The sequence below is a fragment of the Rhipicephalus microplus genome, unplaced genomic scaffold (assembly GCF_043290135.1).
Source record: "Rhipicephalus microplus isolate Deutch F79 unplaced genomic scaffold, USDA_Rmic scaffold_351, whole genome shotgun sequence".
Lineage (NCBI taxonomy): Eukaryota > Metazoa > Arthropoda > Arachnida > Ixodida > Ixodidae > Rhipicephalus > Rhipicephalus microplus.
In genome coordinates, this window is record NW_027464918.1 from 1 (window position 1) to 18380 (window position 18380).

The 18380-nt window shown below is 42.7% G+C and overlaps 1 protein-coding gene across 1 annotated transcript in view; it reads right to left on the reverse strand.

Annotated features, from left to right (window-relative positions):
• Positions 1–4: 4 nt before the first annotated feature.
• Positions 5–18380, reverse strand: part of LOC142793965 (uncharacterized) — a 31255-nt gene continuing 12879 nt past the window's right edge. The window contains exons 2-8 of the mRNA XM_075885827.1: positions 12539–12652; positions 11899–11999; positions 10870–10970; positions 9841–9941; positions 6933–7133; positions 3991–4054; positions 5–43 (exon numbers count right to left, since the gene is read on the reverse strand). Of these exons, the coding sequence (XP_075741942.1) occupies positions 24–43; positions 3991–4054; positions 6933–7133; positions 9841–9941; positions 10870–10970; positions 11899–11999; positions 12539–12652 (702 nt within the window). The 3' untranslated portion in view covers positions 5–23. The remainder of the gene's footprint in view (positions 44–3990; positions 4055–6932; positions 7134–9840; positions 9942–10869; positions 10971–11898; positions 12000–12538; positions 12653–18380) is intronic.

Below are 18380 nucleotides of genomic sequence, written 5' to 3' on the forward strand. Positions count from 1 at the left end.
GCTTGCTACATCACCATTCTTCATCACTTCAGCATGTTTATGCCTGAAAAGAATGTGAAAAACAAGTGATCAAATGAATGCAAGAAGCAACTTACACACACTTTATAATGCCTTCTCTGTGTATGTATATGGCCCTTGATACAAAAAGTAGGGGCACGTGGTAGAGCAAAATGTGAAAAAAAAAATCGCTTTGTTTTCTTTGCAATTTGGGGAGGGGTGTCCCTTTGTGCATCCACATTCGTGCTTTTCATAAACAGCATTTTTGGTGGCTCAAAACCAGTTTTTCCAAAAGGAAGTAGCCAGTGAAAACACACTCTAGTGCAAGCCCCTTGCATTCGCTCTATGCTTACGGCCTAATTTTCTGACGTACAAAAGTCAAAATGCTTGTCTAGAGTCAGCTGTGTATAGAAGATTGTCGGGTAACTTCTAAAGCAGTCCGAAGACACTGTGCACCTTTGTATTCACAATCCGCCTTCAGAATACATAGGTTGGAACACTTTCAGCTCCTAGCATCATTACACCTTGCATTTGCCGTGCTTGTCGATAACCTTAGATGCTGGGGGTAAAGAAGGTTCTGAGGAAGTGTAAATTTCGTTGAAGCCCGTACAGTTTTCTTGTTAATGTGAATAAATCCCTGTGACGTACTGAGGTGCTGAACCAGCAAGCTCTTTATTGTTAAACCTCCCAGCCTTTTCAGCATCTTTCGAGGTGAATCACGTATATACATGGGGACAACGGGTATGCTCTAATGGACATGGACTAATATTTCTGATGCAACTGAATAACAATGTGTGAGAACGACTCAGTGTAAGTGTTGAGTTAATGGGAATTGAGTCACAGAATCTTTCCTTTCTTTGTTTAGGGTGAGAGTCCTAGAAATGGCGACATTGAATATTTTTTTTGCATTTAATAATGGTAGTATCACACGAGCCTCTATTCTGAGATAGGATTGAAGCTTGGCCAAACTACAATGAATTTGCTGGAAATCGTTGACCACACTTGACGATACGTTGCAGATAGAGCTGAATGACATCTCACAAAAAAAAAAAACAAGACAAGCATTGCGAGAGGCTCCACGGCGAAAAATTGACTTTGGCAGTGATTACCAAGCTTGTAACTACTAAACAAAATAATTGAACAGTGTTTCTGACAGTGCGATCACTTTTCACCTGTTTTTGAACTTTATTCCATATCTCAAAACAGTTTTTTATTACTTAGCTACCATTATTTCCCATGTATTTTAAGATAACCAGTTGATTATTTTTTTTGTATACAGCTACTGAAGCAAAATAGAAGCTATGCACTTTACCGTTATTGTGTTACAAATTTTCATAGATGCCAATTAACTCAAAAGTCAAGCTCTAGTGGTAAAAAATTCACAAAAATTCTATATTATGAAGTTAAAAGAGCAAAAAGTTTGGAAGAAAATGATGTATGGATTATATGAATATCCCTTTTAGTCACTGAGAAAACTACCTAAAATCAGCAAAAATGCACAGGATGTATAGGGCCTGCCCGGCGCTCCTGAGAAGTTTCCCACTGGCTCTGATCATGCTCAGAATGAGCAGTTACATTTTCAGAAATATTTGTTGCTATTGTATAGCAGAATGCACGGGTGAATACCTATACTGATTTTCAACTTTGCATTCTGCTGTTAAGCTCTATGTGCCACATATAGCTACAAATTATGGCTGAACTTTCTTAATATAGATTTACCAGCGCAAAAAAAGACGGCACATATTTTAATCATGAACCAACTCGCCCAAGCAGCAGCTTTAGTGAAATTTTTTAAGCACTGTTTATTGATCACAGAATGTTTTTTTTCACTATGCTGAGGTGGGAGGGGGGGGGGGTTGAGGATCCTGTAAAAAAACTGAAAGAGCTTGACCTGAACTAAGAAACATCATGTGAATATACACTACACTTATTCGTAGCCAGGCGGTGGCACACCGGGCCCGTGCCTCTCCCCTCCTTCCCCCCAAACTTTTTTCTCCATGAAATACTTAGCGCAAAATTACCATTTGCCTGCCCAGACCTCTGGTTCAGATCAAAAAGGGCCCCCTCCCCCTAAAAAGTTCTGTGTATGCCCTTGGTTTAGATGAATGAATTTCCAAACCCTGTTTAACATAAGCATCAGTGAGATTAGATAGATATATGGGGTTTAATGTCCTAAAACCACATATGGTTGTGAGAAACGCTGTAGTGGAGGGCTCCGGAAATTTCGACCACCTGGGGTTCTTTAACGAAGCATCAGTGAGATTGATAACTAGGATAAAATTAAGGCCAAACCTTCCATTTTTCTCTTTTCACAACATACTATATGTCCTTGGCACAATTCACAGTATATAGAAATCTCAATTGAGAGTGCATTTTCATGTGCTGGCTCTTGTGAAATAATAGCAGTATATTTTGACTACACTCCGAAGGACAAAAAAAAAGAAAACGCCAGGCTCATAATACTTACAAACAAATTAAATTGAAAATGCAAAGCCACAATCAAGATAATATTCAGCTCTAATAACCGGATATCATCAGAAAATGTGTATGATTCATGCTCACACTTTCACTGATTGAAACGCAGCTTCTGGGCCAACTTCATTATCTTTGTGTGCACACTTGTGCGAGACTTCTGGCCACCTTCGCACCTGCTGCCCTTTTTCGTGTTGGAGCCCTTTAAGGTTATCAAGGTGTGGTTCAAATGAAACATATGAGAAGAGCACAAGGATGGGTACAGACTCGTCAATGGGCTTCATTTAGAACACGTATGGTTACACGCTACAGTCTGCAAATTCCTCATCTATGCATCATAGACTTGCATTAATTCTTGTACAATCTGAGCCAAATACGCTGGCCCAATCATTTTCCTCCTGAAAAAAAAAAAGAAGACCTCAGCAAGCTTAGGAGCCAATTGGTCAAGGCTGCATCTCCGAATTTCATTCTTGCCAGTAATGGCTGTCATAGTTTCTGACAAGTAATCAATGGACTTTCACTGAAGTCAGAGGCAGATAAGACCCTTGTCAGGAATCAACAACTTGTGTTCCCTGCGCCGTTCATATATATATTGGCCTGTTTGATTGATGTAAACATTCCTCCTGGTTTGATAAGCAACTAACAAACTAAAAGGTGTGGCACTTAGTGCAATTTTACACACCCTACTAGTGGTTTGTACGCTCCCAAATTTTTTCCAAGGCTTCCTTTGAAAAAATGTGCAATGGCCTTTTTCAGTCTTCGAATACGCACAATCATAAAATAAGTCTTCACATGCTCGTGGTAAATATGTTCAGAATGTATGATCTGATGTTAAAGTTGGGTTAATATTAAAGCACAGCATTTTGTCTGGTGAGCTAGTTTGTGGGTGAAGGTTACTCTTCTGTGCCGTTCAAGGTAAATGCTAAGACCCCGCATTGCCTCTATGAGGTGTGCAAGATTGCACTAAGTGCCACCCCACTGAGTTCGACGTGCGCTCGTCAAGTAGGATAACGAAGTCACTCAGACATGGAGGAATGTTAACATTGGTCATACAGGTCAATGTATAAATGAATGATGTAGGGAACACCAGCCCTTGATAAAGACCAGACAAGGTTCTCACCTGCCCAACTTAAATGCATACGAATTGTTTACTTTTAGTAAACCATGGCAGACTTTACTGGCAAAGACAAGAATTGAGATGCAGTTGTGACCCAATGGCACTTGAGCTTGCCTAGGCTTTTTTCCTAATGAACAAAAGCAATGATTGTGTCTGTGATACTTCACTCAGACTATCAGAATGAACGCAGGTTCCCTGCATGAGTGTACTGAATAAAACCCAGTTGCAGGTCTGCCCTCATCTTCCACTCTTCTCCTCCGACAACATCTGTTATTTAAGTGTATAAGTATCTACTGCACCTTGTAGCTGGAGTTAGGCTCACACTCATGTTGTAAAATGTCATCAATTTACTTGACCTCCTCGCACAACAATCAACACATAATGATATCGACAAGGGAACTCACCCAGTGCAATGATTGTAGGCGTTGATGGCAACTCGGCAAGCTTTTCAGTGATGCTTGTTCCCTCCTGGATGAGCAAAAATATCCCATGTACACAAAAGCACAAAGAGATATGTACAGTTGCGGCCATTCCAATATATAAATCAGAGATGCGATCCCTGCAATTCCGTTTTCCACCATGGTTCCTGGTCTATTGCAGGCTGTGTGCACCAAGTACAAATTACCTACCTAGGAGCCTTGAAACTTGGAACAATTTTAGAGCAAAGTAGAATGGATAGCGAGCACGCAAAAAAACCTGCTCACATTTTGATTCATTTTTCTCTTTGGATTACAGCAACATCATAGACAACTCTGAATGATTGCAGGTCAATATATCAATGTTAGTGGTGATAGTATTGCTTAAAATTATTTTGCATGTGCGACAGCAAGGGACAAAGTGAGCAACATCTTGCAACAACTCTGGCCTATTCCCATTCTTAGTGCCCTCCTCACTGCGTCGTAATGAGGCACTACAGCCAAAGTGACGAGAAACATTGTTCTGCAGTGCATTGCAAAAAACTAATGCTTTGTGCATGTGGAGCACTCTGATTGCACACAAACACTTTTTTTCCCATTGAGCCTGAAAAAGGCTAGTAAACCAAGTTTGTGCACTGTGGTTCACCATGCGTGCACCATGCCCCAACACAGTTTTTGTTGCATGAAGTCTCACTTTTCACAGCGCTACGTTCCTTCTCATTCACTCTGTGAACTTTATAGTCGGATGCTTGGGGACTTCACTCCCTATCCTAGTGGCTCTGATGAAACAATGGCACCTGCCCGCACTAACTGTTGGCTCAAGGGCAGTGTATTTTTTTTTTCAGAACATTTTTGTGACTACGACACAATGCGGATAACCAAAGTAAGTTCCACAAAAAAATTGAAAATTGCCTTTTTTTTACACTATCTTCAAATGCTGATACTTGTGACAAAGCGCGTGTTCCGGTGTAATTTTAATGAATAATGCTGCTGTACAAAGCCACCAAAATTACCTTAAAATGAAGCACAAAGGCAAAAGATATGCAAAGCTACACTATCCTCCTTTTAACTTGTGTCCAGCAATTCATGAATTAGGTATTTTTGGATGTTTAGCATATTTGTTCTGTCAAAAAATTTTGCTGCAGCGGTCACTAAATTCTCATACGGTAGCATTGCACTTGTTCTTTATGGGAAGAAAATACATCGATTAAGAAGTGTAAAAAAGTTAAGTCTGCTCAAAGTTCAGAAATTGTGAAATTAGAAGAAAACTGATTTCAGCAGTCAAAGTTTAATTTTCCTTTATACAAAAGCAGCTTTTTTCACAAAATTCAACTGAAAAAGCTATTGTTTTGTGCTAAAAACCTGCACAGCATTCAGTCGATCCCAGATATATTGAACTCGAAGGGGATCGCGATATATGTAGTTCAATATATCGATGAGTCGAAACACAAAATATGTGTATTTAAGGCATAAATTAGAGCATCTCAGACCTAAAAACAGTTTTTTGAAATCCTAACAAGCACTTAAAGAATGATTCTCTCACAATATGATAAAGAACAAGGCCTGAACATCTACTTTTGCAAGTTATCGCACTTCATTTCACTTGAAAATAGTCTGTAAACTTTTCTCTCTTTTTGCGTGCCACCAAGTTTCAGTTGTCCTCAATATCACTGGACCCTTCCAAGTAAGCAAATTCAGCTCATTCGGCCACAACAGCGCTGAGTGGCACTGAATGCCAATGTAAGCTCCGTAGAGCGTTGGTGGCGAAAGCAATAATTCCACGGCACCGTCAACATTGGGCATCATCTCGGCATCCATGCAGTCAGAACCAGCGACGTCGTCTTCTGCTCCAATGAAGCCGCTCGCTGTCCGAGATGGTGCCCGAAAACACTAACAAGGCATAGAATTTACTGAGGCATTGTACGCCCTTGACAGCAGTCATGACGCACTCAAAGTCGTCACCTGGCACAAAGCCCGCAAAGAAACAGTTCACGACTGTGCTTTACTTGAGGTCGCTCCTAGCACCAGCCATGATTTTTATCGCTACGAGCGTATCAATGTGTAGCGCCGACTTCCAAATGATGATTTATCAGTAACGAGGCGAGAAGTACACAGGTCCACAAGCCACAAAAGGCGATGCTGCCCACAAACGAGCAAGCTCCCACCGTCAGCATGTTGGTGATAGCGATGTCACTTGTGGCTTTGTCATTTTGTAACCGACAGCTGTTGCTTTGGTGCGGAAAGCTAGAAAAAAGCGTAGCCTCCGAAATGAGCGTTCTAAAACCGGAAGCACCAAAATACCTCATGAAGTTGCACATCTCGAAGGCCACGCTTTTCAGTCCCACATGCCATCATACACGATTGAATGCGAACATCGCAATGAGATCACTAAACTTCCTTAAGTCATTCCACTTCGTTTTGGTGCCCTCGGTCATCACCATGCCCCCACGTTAAAACCTGCAGATCGCACATCAAGCATACCGGTGCACTCACAAGTGCTGTGCAACGAGCTAGATCAGCAAGATGGAGTTTCAATGTTTCACTTTTCAGCACCCCCTTTTAGTCACTTGCACGCGAAAAGGGATCGGAACTTGTCGAATTGTGGCTATAAATGATCATTATTTGTTAGGAAAAATGCAATTTGTGGGCTTTAGCGTGGCTCAGAGTTCAATTTAGCGGATGTTCTGCTGTGCGTGAGTTCGATAGATGTGTACAGCAGTCCCGTATTTTTGCATGGGAAATTCAAGGGGATCTCTCAACTTTTTGATATAGCCAATAATTCGATATATCATAGTTTGATATACCCGGGATCGACTGTATTCTATAAAATCTAGAACCTAAAGCTGTTCTCAACAAACCAATACATCACTTTCTGAAAAGATGTTACTGTCCAGTTTTGTACTAACATAATGCAACAAAGTGAAACTTACTTCAAATACTTGGTAAAGGTAGTTCTTGTCTTCCTTAAAATGCGCGCAGAGGAATGGTAGCACAGCTACCTGGACTGCTTTTTCTCTTTGTCCTTCGTCTCTCACGCGCACCACCAGTTCCATAGTATGTTTCGTCGGCGCCTCCTCCATCATCTGAAATAATGCAGGCGCACAGGCCGCCATCCTCTCCTGGAAGATTTCCTGCAATTATTCCAAAAATCAAAGTAAATAACAGTTACTTGATAATAGATGAATTCATCTGTAGAGATATTAAAGTGAAAACTGATTGAAATGTAGAACTATATTACCACCCTACAATTGAGTGCAACAGCTGTGACACGCCAAAAAAAGAAGACAAAAAACAGACTGGTGGGGAATACCACCCTGAAACTACTGCACCAGCTTACTAGAACATGTTGTTGGCTAGTAGGTTCAGGCTGAAGAAAGGTAGGGACGTAAACCACATAGACAAGAAAAAAAGAAGTGGACGAGATAGAGCATTGATTGCAACAGATTTTGTTTGCAAAATAAAAAAGGCTCCTTTTGTTTTTGTAAACACCAAAGCATATGAGCAGGAAAATGGCGTGCACTCCACGATTATGACATCACTATAAAAAAAAAAAGGGGTTCAGCGGCAAATCGCTGTCACAACCAGACTCCCTTTCACAGTTATCTCCAACATCAGCAGGGGGTGTGCTACTGTGCTCTTGATCTGAACTGGATTCAATTTCAGGTACTTCCGTGCACTGTGTTGCAGTTTTGCCCCGGTGATACCTTGAAACATGTGTTCTGAAGGAACCTGCTGACCTCAGCACACTACCACAACCCACAAAAGGACACATAACAGCATCAATTCCACTCTCCAGATGGGCAGCTATGTGACCAAGAAGCTCCGTGCGAGTAGGCACACTCGCCCCGCATGACAACACAGAGCAGACAAACGCATCATCAGTCTGTTTGCTGCATCGCTTCTTGTGATGTCTGAAGACGTGACTTCTTAGGCTCTGATAGTTTTTAAACAAAGCTCCACAAGGCTCACAAGGGCAAAGGGCACCGCCCAACACACTGCTGTGATAGTGGTAGTGCTCGAAGTAGTCGGTCAATGTTGAAAATGTCTGTGCGCAATGCCGGCAAGTGGGCATTCTTCATTGATGTTATGGCTGCAATGAAGGTAGAGCACTTATTTTGCTAAATTACATTCACTGGCTTGTGCACTTTTTCAGACCGCCCAATTTTATAATAAAAACACTGCTACAATGGTAATAATACCTTACAGTCTACAATAGTAGAATCATTCCAATATCTGGTTAGCATGTCAGGTTATGTTCAATTTCATATGAACATTAGCCAATGCTTTTTAAGCAGTCCTCTATATAAGAGCACAGTGAATATAAATATTCTTGACCTGCTACAAATGTTTAAACTAAGTTGAAGCAGGCGGCGCAAGGAAAAGAAATAATGACGGAGACTGTAACATTAACTGCACAAATTCTACAGAAAACTGCACCCATACTTGCGCAACTTGGGTCTCTTAAAAGGCTATTCCTGAATGTGCAGTCAAAAGTGAGCTTAGCATATGCTCCAACATTACACATGTTCACAACTTAAGTAATGCTATCCATTATATCGCTAATGTTGACAACAGATGTTCATATCTTGCACATATGTGAAAGCAGCTTCAGCCTCTCAAGTGCAGCCAGGTCCAATATTGAATACAATTACTTTAAAATTTTAGCTTGAAACATAATTACTTTAAACAATTACTTAAAGCTTTTTGTGATATATTGACTAATCAAACAGTTGATACCAAGTATGAATTGCACCGTAGCCTGCCAGTAGTACGCGCAAGAGATGGAAATGGGTGGCTTCAAGATAGGGCACCCAAAACTTCGCATATGCGATCGCTTGATTCTGTTGCCATACACCAACTTCTTGGGTACACACAAGGACTCCCATGCTGGATTAGCTGCAGTTAAGCAGTAGTATGGCTAAGTGACGTGCAAATTCGCAATGTTGTCGGGTGTAAGCAATGTGTCGTGCAATTCCAAAGAAATGAACTGCTGAGCACGCAAATCAATAGACACAACAGAACATGCATGCGAAATGCGAGCGCCAATCGTACCTCACGGCTGTCACTCAAATTCCGCCAAGTACGGCAAAATAAGTTTACACACAGCCAAGTGACAGTTGCTGCCCCTGTCGTCTCCTACACCTATTTTTGTAGTAATGGACGTATGACTTGCAAGCGATGCAGGCATGGAAAACACGAGTGCTTTGTCTGCGCTCGATAAGACGACAAAGACACGTACACGCCTGGTGTGTACGTGACAGCAGACTCCTGCTGATCCGGCTTACAAGTGCACCTTATAACAGCCATGTGCATGGGCACCGAGGAGATCACTAATGAGTGCGTGCACAAACTGACCTGTGACATCCTCAAACTACAAAGATGCAACTCAACAGCAGGCTTCACCACAATAATACAATTAAGTGACACTAACAAAGGAAAAATGCCGTTATTGCTGAGTGCAAGCAATGCTTCATATAATTCCGAAGAATTAAACTGTTCACTGTACTGCTTCCTGCATGCGCAACTCAATAAAGGTGCAACACAGCGTGCGAGCACTATGGTCGTACCTCATAGCCGACACTAAAAATCCACAAAATGCACTGAAATATGCCTACGCACAGTAATGTTACCGTTGCTACCCCTACTGTTTTCTGTGCCTAATTTAGTAATAAGGTATGTATGAGCGATGCAAGCATGGCAAACACGTGTTTCATTATTCACCTTATAATAGCGACAGACATGTTACATGCCTAGCTCGTATGAGCTGTGGCATGCGAGTGCACCTTATAACTGTTTATAAGATAGGTAATGATCGATAACGGTGAAATAAATGCCTACCTGATTGTGATGTGTGCCAGGTGATGGACTTCGCAGGAAGGTGAGAGAGCTCTGACAATAGCCGCCTGCCTTGACCACGTAGGGTGCCAGAGACCACTGAGCTGAACAAGTGAAGAGTGCGCCAAAAAACTTGACAAGTGAGGAACCAAACAAATGAACTGCTAGCACTACTTGGTCCTGAGCACGTAAATCAATAACAAGATGCAACACAACCTGCATGCAAAATGCGAGCACCAATCGTACCTCACGGCTGTCACTCAAATTCCGCCAAGTACGGCAAAATAAGTTTACACACAGCCAAGTGACAGTTGCTGCCCCTGTCGTCTCCTACACCTATTTTTGTAGTAATGGACGTATGACTTGCAAGCGATGCAGGCATGGAAAACACGAGTGCTTTGTCTGCGCTCGATAAGACGACAAAGACACGTACACGCCTGGTGTGTACGTGACAGCAGACTCCTGCTGATCCGGCTTACAAGTGCACCTTATAACAGCCATGTGCATGGGCACCGAGGAGATCACTAATGAGTGCGTGCACAAACAGACCTGTGACATCCTCAAACTACAAAGATGCAACTCAACAGCAGGCTTCACCACAATAATACAATTAAGTGACACTAACAAAGGAAAAATGCCGTTATTGCTGAGTGCAAGCAATGCTTCATATAATTCCGAAGAATTAAACTGTTCACTGTACTGCTTCCTGCATGCGCAACTCAATAAAGGTGCAACACAGCGTGCGAGCACTATGGTCGTACCTCATAGCCGACACTAAAAATCCACAAAATGCACTGAAATATGCCTACGCACAGTAATGTTACCGTTGCTACCCCTACTGTTTTCTGTGCCTAATTTAGTAATAAGGTATGTATGAGCGATGCAAGCATGGCAAACACGTGTTTCATTATTCACCTTATAATAGCGACAGACATGTTACATGCCTAGCTCGTATGAGCTGTGGCATGCGAGTGCACCTTATAACTGTTTATAAGATAGGTAATGATCGATAACGGTGAAATAAATGCCTACCTGATTGTGATGTGTGCCAGGTGATGGACTTCGCAGGAAGGTGAGAGAGCTCTGACAATAGCCGCCTGCCTTGACCACGTAGGGTGCCAGAGACCACTGAGCTGAACAAGTGAAGAGTGCGCCAAAAAACTTGACAAGTGAGGAACCAAACAAATGAACTGCTAGCACTACTTGGTCCTGAGCACGTAAATCAATAACAAGATGCAACACAACCTGCATGCAAAATGCGAGCACCAATCGTACCTCACGGCTGTCACTCAAATTCCGCCAAGTACGGCAAAATAAGTTTACACACAGCCAAGTGACAGTTGCTGCCCCTGTCGTCTCCTACACCTATTTTTGTAGTAATGGACGTATGACTTGCAAGCGATGCAGGCATGGAAAACACGAGTGCTTTGTCTGCGCTCGATAAGACGACAAAGACACGTACACGCCTGGTGTGTACGTGACAGCAGACTCCTGCTGATCCGGCTTACAAGTGCACCTTATAACAGCCATGTGCATGGGCACCGAGGAGATCACTAATGAGTGCGTGCACAAACAGACCTGTGACATCCTCAAACTACAAAGATGCAACTCAACAGCAGGCTTCACCACAATAATACAATTAAGTGACACTAACAAAGGAAAAATGCCGTTATTGCTGAGTGCAAGCAATGCTTCATATAATTCCGAAGAATTAAACTGTTCACTGTACTGCTTCCTGCATGCGCAACTCAATAAAGGTGCAACACAGCGTGCGAGCACTATGGTCGTACCTCATAGCCGACACTAAAAATCCACAAAATGCACTGAAATATGCCTACGCACAGTAATGTTACCGTTGCTACCCCTACTGTTTTCTGTGCCTAATTTAGTAATAAGGTATGTATGAGCGATGCAAGCATGGCAAACACGTGTTTCATTATTCACCTTATAATAGCGACAGACATGTTACATGCCTAGCTCGTATGAGCTGTGGCATGCGAGTGCACCTTATAACTGTTTATAAGATAGGTAATGATCGATAACGGTGAAATAAATGCCTACCTGATTGTGATGTGTGCCAGGTGATGGACTTCGCAGGAAGGTGAGAGAGCTCTGACAATAGCCGCCTGCCTTGACCACGTAGGGTGCCAGAGACCACTGAGCTGAACAAGTGAAGAGTGCGCCAAAAAACTTGACAAGTGAGGAACCAAACAAATGAACTGCTAGCACTACTTGGTCCTGAGCACGTAAATCAATAACAAGATGCAACACAACCTGCATGCAAAATGCGAGCACCAATCGTACCTCACGGCTGTCACTCAGATTCCGCCAAATATGGCAAAATAAGTTTACACACAGCCAAGTGATAGTTCCTGCCCCTGTCGTCTCCTACACCTATTTTTGTAGTAATGAACGTATGACTTGCAAGCGGTGCAGGCATGGAAAACACGTGTGCTTTGTCTGTTGCACTCAAAGGTGGTGTGGTGTCCATGTCGAACGCGGACAGCATCATGGGCACTTCGGCATTGGGGTCACTAGTAGCCGGCGTTGCGCCCGCGCCAGTGTTGGGTCGGCGCGGGTGCTTTGTTAGGCCTAGCCTTGAACGTACCCCGGGCGCGTCCTCGTTGTGGGGTTTTTTTCGCTTCTGTGCTTTAAGTCCCGAAGATTTTGGTTGCAAAAGAGTCTTAGCAGCTTTACTGACCTTGCGCACAGGAATCTTGGAGGCAGGAAGAGAAGTTCCGGGGCAATCCGGCGTTTTTGTGGGAGCAGATGCAGCCGTGACTGATGTACACGACGCTCGTAGCGCCCTCTTAGGCTACGAAGGGAGGCGCTCAGCTGAAACGGCACCGGCGGGTGGTGCGGCTTTTAATCGAACTCGCGACGCTCCCTTTGGGGCAAACTGACTACTTTAGCGCCTGCCTACAATTTGTTTTTGTATTCTAGCCGACACCACGATGCACCGATGCTATCTTGCACCCATTCTATTGGGCAGTGATGGCCGGACACACCGCAGCAGTCGTGTTATTTTGTGTGACCATCAACGCATTTTTTTTTCTTTTGGCCTGTTGTGGTTGGGAAGAGCTATGGTGGTGCAAAAAATTTATCGGTTATTCAGGAAAAGTGGTGTAAAGGGAAATAGTTCTGAAGAATCGATGTTCTCGTCGCAGGTAGTGAGAACCATTCAACAACCGATGAATTCTTCGGTGACGAAGTGAAGTCGCCGTCGGTGTTCACCGAGTAGACTCATGAATTCATAAAAAGAACAAACGTTTCCCCGAGCCTTCCAAATTTTATTATTGGGCTTGAGCTTGCATGGTAGGCTTGACGGTGCGAAACAGCGTGAAAACAACGAGTTCATACAAAGAAACAGCAAACCGCACCCTTTTAAAATACACTTCATTACTGTGTTTCATTGACTGCGTGTTAATTGGTGTGCCAACTATACAACGCAGCTACGATTATAGGATTGCTCTCACTAAACAAGTCAAGGCTTGCAAGCACGAAAAAAAAAAGGAACGAAAATAGGAGAACATGTACACTGTCTCTTCTTCTGTGTGTCGTGCATTCTCACGATGTGACGAAAAAAAAAAAAACGTAAACTATTATGCACACCATCAAGATTCACATATATGCAGGGATTCTTGGACGGGTATGTTTTTTTTTCACTATCTTTTGTCAATAAAGTCTCATAGACGCAGTACAAGTACCTGTTCGCTTTCAATCTTGCAAGATTGAAAACGAAGTGCAGCGCCTTTCGACGATATATATATATATATATATATATATATATATATATATATATATATATATATATATATATATATATATATATATATATATATATATATATATATATATATATATATATATATATATATATATATATATATATATATATATATATATATCGGAAGCGAAAAAGCACGACGTACGCCGAAACACCTTTACTAATTACAAATGTTTCGGCTGATGGGCCAGCCTTCGTCAGTGTGACCACACTAACGAAGGCTGGCCCACCATATCGTCTCGCTTTATAACTTTTTATGGCAACCCGACTTCGCTACTAATAGTAAATTTAGCTTCCCTTGCGGTGAAGTATCATAATGCTGTAATTATCCTCTTCCTTAATCGGTAAAAACTCTGAAACGTTCTCTTTTTCTTTTTTACCGCTGCTATCCTTCTCCGCCTCTCCGAATATATATATGTATCCATACTGGCACTTTCCAGTGATCCTGCATGCAGCTCTTTTTCTCCATTGTGAGTTAATGAACAGTTTCTCTTCCTCATTCTCTCGTATTTCTTAGTCTATCTTCGAACCCAATGTTGCTCTAAGCTTAATTTCCTCATCAAAGCCTGCCCAGTTATCACACTTTCCGTCTTCGTTTTCTGACTTTCCATGAGCGTACAATGCGAATCTGCGCATTCCTTACACACTGTGGGACGCCTCATCTTAGTCGGCGACTGCAGCGTTGCCGCTGTATGTATACGTTAGCCACCCGCCACGATAGCTCTCTCAAGGCATTGTCCATGGCTATCGCTTAATTTTCTGTTCTAGTTCACTGTATCATTGTCGAACGGGGGGAATGGTCAAAGTTCAGCCAGTATGTCGCCGACAGCTCTCTCAAGGCATTGCCCATGGCTGTCGCTTAACTTTCTGTTCTAGTTCACTGTATCATTGTCGAACGGGGGGAATGGTCAAAGTTCAGCCAGTATGTCGCCGTGCACACAAATCACGGAAGCGTGTTCTTGAAGTACAGAAGACATACGTTTTTCTGGTGTTTTACGGAAGGAGCGAAAGAACGGAAACATCGACTGCTGCTTTACGGCAACTCCTGCTGTTTCCCATAAACCGCAGCACAGTTTGTGCTTTAAACGTCCAGTCTCGCTATTTTTCAGGAAACAGATGTTACTCTGTAGTTTCTACGGTCTGCTCCGACGTTAAAACACGGATATTTTTTACAGTGCAAGCTGCCACACTTCTATTTTACCGAACACCGTGATTTGGAAATTTCATGTTTTCCTGTCCATGTTGTAGTGTTTTAATCAAGAACCATACGATACGAATCAGTGTAGCCACAATGCGTATCCGTGCGCGCAGCATTCACTGAGCCACCGTCTGTTTTCCACATTCAAATTCCGTTGCAAGGCCTTATATGCGCGTTTGACTCATCAACATTTCACAAGTGAAATGCTCCAAAACCACTTTCGTTTATAACTTGTACGCACTATGTTTCTGTTGCAAAACTGTTTGCGACCCAGTGATTTAAATGCAATATAACCCCCAGCTGTTTGATTACCTTGACGCAGTCTTCCAGCTTATGACAGTACGCAGATTGGAGATTTAAGCATCACCATTCAGACAGCATCTCTCTTCGTGCGCTTGTTTACTTTTGACAATTTTTACGACAGATCCAAAATGGCGCAAGCTCTATTTCCCGCGTCCCATTGTTTCCGACGTGAGCACGTCCCGTCTTTAATCTCGGATATTGTCACATCTCTCCTACGCCAGAATTAGTTGTCCGCTCTCTCGCTAATACCAACTAGTTCGGCCAGCTAATAGAAGCCACGCTGTTTCTGTGGCATGATTATTTTGCCCTGGTCATTACAATTGCCACCGCGTATTGTTTTGAGAGCTCCTGAAAGCTGACGCCTGCCCATGTGGCGTCATTCGTCTTCAGCCATCATGTTGCGCAGTTACCTTGTTTACGCTCGCTGCGGACAAAAGCCCCGCATCCCTGCATCTCCGTGGCTCGTCTAACACGTTTGTGCAACCGCGTAAATTTGCGTGGCTCCGAATTGTACGGCACGTAGCAACGCAACGCGACACAAGTCGCCAAGCTTTAGCATAGCGCCACCGTGGCAGAGGCTTTGCGTAAACAGATTTGCACACGAAGCGCTATGGTAGGGAGGTGCTTTTTAGAATGACAATTCGAATACTAAAACGTGCTTAAATTATTCATGTCACGATTCTATACGCAATCTAGAGTTCGCTAATGTGGAGTCGTTCGACAGTCAATCAACCAGAACAGGCCTGAAACAATTTCTTCTAGCAGTCAATAAAGAGCCTTAGCTTTTTTTTTTTTTCATGTCCTTTTCTTTGAGTCAAGTACTACTGAAATTCATTCTGAAAGCTGGCAATGCAACAGGTCCAGATGCTTTTTTATGTGCATACTTCGTTGTCCTTGAATTCAGCAGAACTGAAATCCTGGAAGCTGGTAATGCAGCACGCCCAGGAATTATCCCAGCAGCAACTGTAATTAATTAATTTGTCATATAATGCGTAAACATTATTTGGTACAACTATTCCATCTACCCGTGGCTGCCCAAGCCGATGTTAGCCAATACTGTTGCCAACGTTATGCACTCTATCACCAGATAATTAGTCATTCTTTAGCCAGCGCTATAGGCGTTAGTAACCAACACTACCTTTTAGGGAGAGCTCACTTGTCAAGGCATTAAAGTATGTCGGCGTGTCGCAGCATGCTGAAGGCACGCGGGGATGTTTCCGGTTGCTAAACGCACTCAGAAGCCTTGTAGACAAACAAGTCAACAAGAGGGAAACAACAACAGGGCTTTATATTTGCTTAGGGAAAGCAAACGTATAGCGTGTTCTCCATTCACAATCAGGGGTAAATTTTAATCTGCTTATAACGAGAAAATGCACGAGGTCGCATGCTTTCTCGTCTCTTTTGTAACGGAAGCGTGAATTTTCGGCGGCATTATAGAGCTCGGTTCAACAGTTTGAAAGCACCAAACATAAACATATATTTTACATTTGCATGCTAACGAGGTGCAGAAAGCTTAACATCTTTTGAAAACTATAACCAGGCATGCGTATCTGACGACACTCGCTGGATAAAACAGTTTCTATTGCAGGCACATGTTTGCGCTGTATTTCACAAGCTGGGGTTGTACTTATTGGTCTCCGTTACGAAAGCAACTAATACAGAATTGCACCGCATGCATATTTTTGCAGGAATAACTTGCTTGTTTAAAAGCAATTATGAGACATGCATTGTTCTGACTTCTGTTCTACGCAGCTGTTCCTCTCATGATTGGGCTCCATGTTCGTGCTTCTTGTGTGGGCTGCCTTTTCACTTGCTGGGCTTAACTGTCTAGCCTTTCTTTCGAAATCTCCGAATACAGCGTTGTATTACACGTGCTCGGGAACATGAGTGAATAACTCAAGCTTGTTTTTCGTCTGCTACGCACACAGTGCCTCAGCCGTTAGACACAGGTGTTTCTGTCTCACGGGGATACCTGCTCCGGAAAGGACCTACATGTCTCCTTCTTAGGCCCGCATAATATCGCGCGTGTTGGTGAGTGTGTGTGTGTGTGGGGGGGGGGGGGGGTATGTATGTATGTATGTGATGTGTGTGGGGGAGGGGTATTCATTTGTTTGTTTATTTCCGTACTTTGTCATACGTTAGCACCAGTTAATGTTTAAAAGTAGCGGAGTCGGCTTGTCCATCAATATACAGCTAGACTGCCCGGTTTTCCTTATACCCAACCACGTTGCACGCACTAGCACAGAATATTTAATACAATATAACAAAAAATTGTCGTGTTGCAACGGTTGCCATCCTGTGTTTTCGATAAAAACAAAGAACCATATCAAGAAAACAAACATGACCGTGGCAAGTGATAACTATGCCCATTCATTAATGTGCGTATTCTTGACAAAACGTATTGTGCCAATCCCTTCGCATGACCGAGATTTCTATCACCTGCATCTTAACTGAGCACTGGTTCACATTACGTGGTGTATAGTTAGTTTGGTAGGTTGAAATCTTTCAGACTTGAGCCACGGCCAGTCGATTTATCGAAAGGACGTGGTTCTGCCTAGGCTCGTATAATCAACCTACTTGTCACATTCCCCTTGCATTTTCTGAAATGAAATGCCAGTGCGTTTTACCATTCCTTTCATGAGTTATGATCGAGGAAATTCTAGTGCTTAATTTCGTTCGTTTGCCTACGATTCTCTCAGGTCTTTCTAACTATTTCTTATTAGGAAGACAATCACTTTTTATCAATCATGCATGCTATGCCGGTTTCTGAATGCTTAGTGGTGCTATTAAATGGTGCTCTCAACTACACCCCAGACAGCGCGTAAAACATCGTCGATTCATGCACCGGCGAGATTATTAAACTCTGCAGATTATGGCGGCGACTGACTTGGTCTCGGCTTCTGATCAGCTTCTTATGGCGCAATAATTACATGCGATTAACTAAATCTCAGGGAAAAACAGAGGCAACTAGGAGGCGTTCATGAAGCCATTCATGTTTAAATGGATTACGAGAAAAGTCCTATTCATAACTAGAAACTTCCCCTTTAGTTTGTTAAACAATTCAAACTTATATTTACATTAATTTCTCACGAACAGCAAAAAAAAAACCTAGCGCAGACCTCTCCGACTGATAAATATGACAAGCCAGTTCACTACGAGAATTGTTACATGGAATTTGGGGCATGAGCGATAGTGTCTTTGGTACTGCATAATGTGGTGTGAATGCTGGAAAATGACTTCAAGGACAGGTCGATA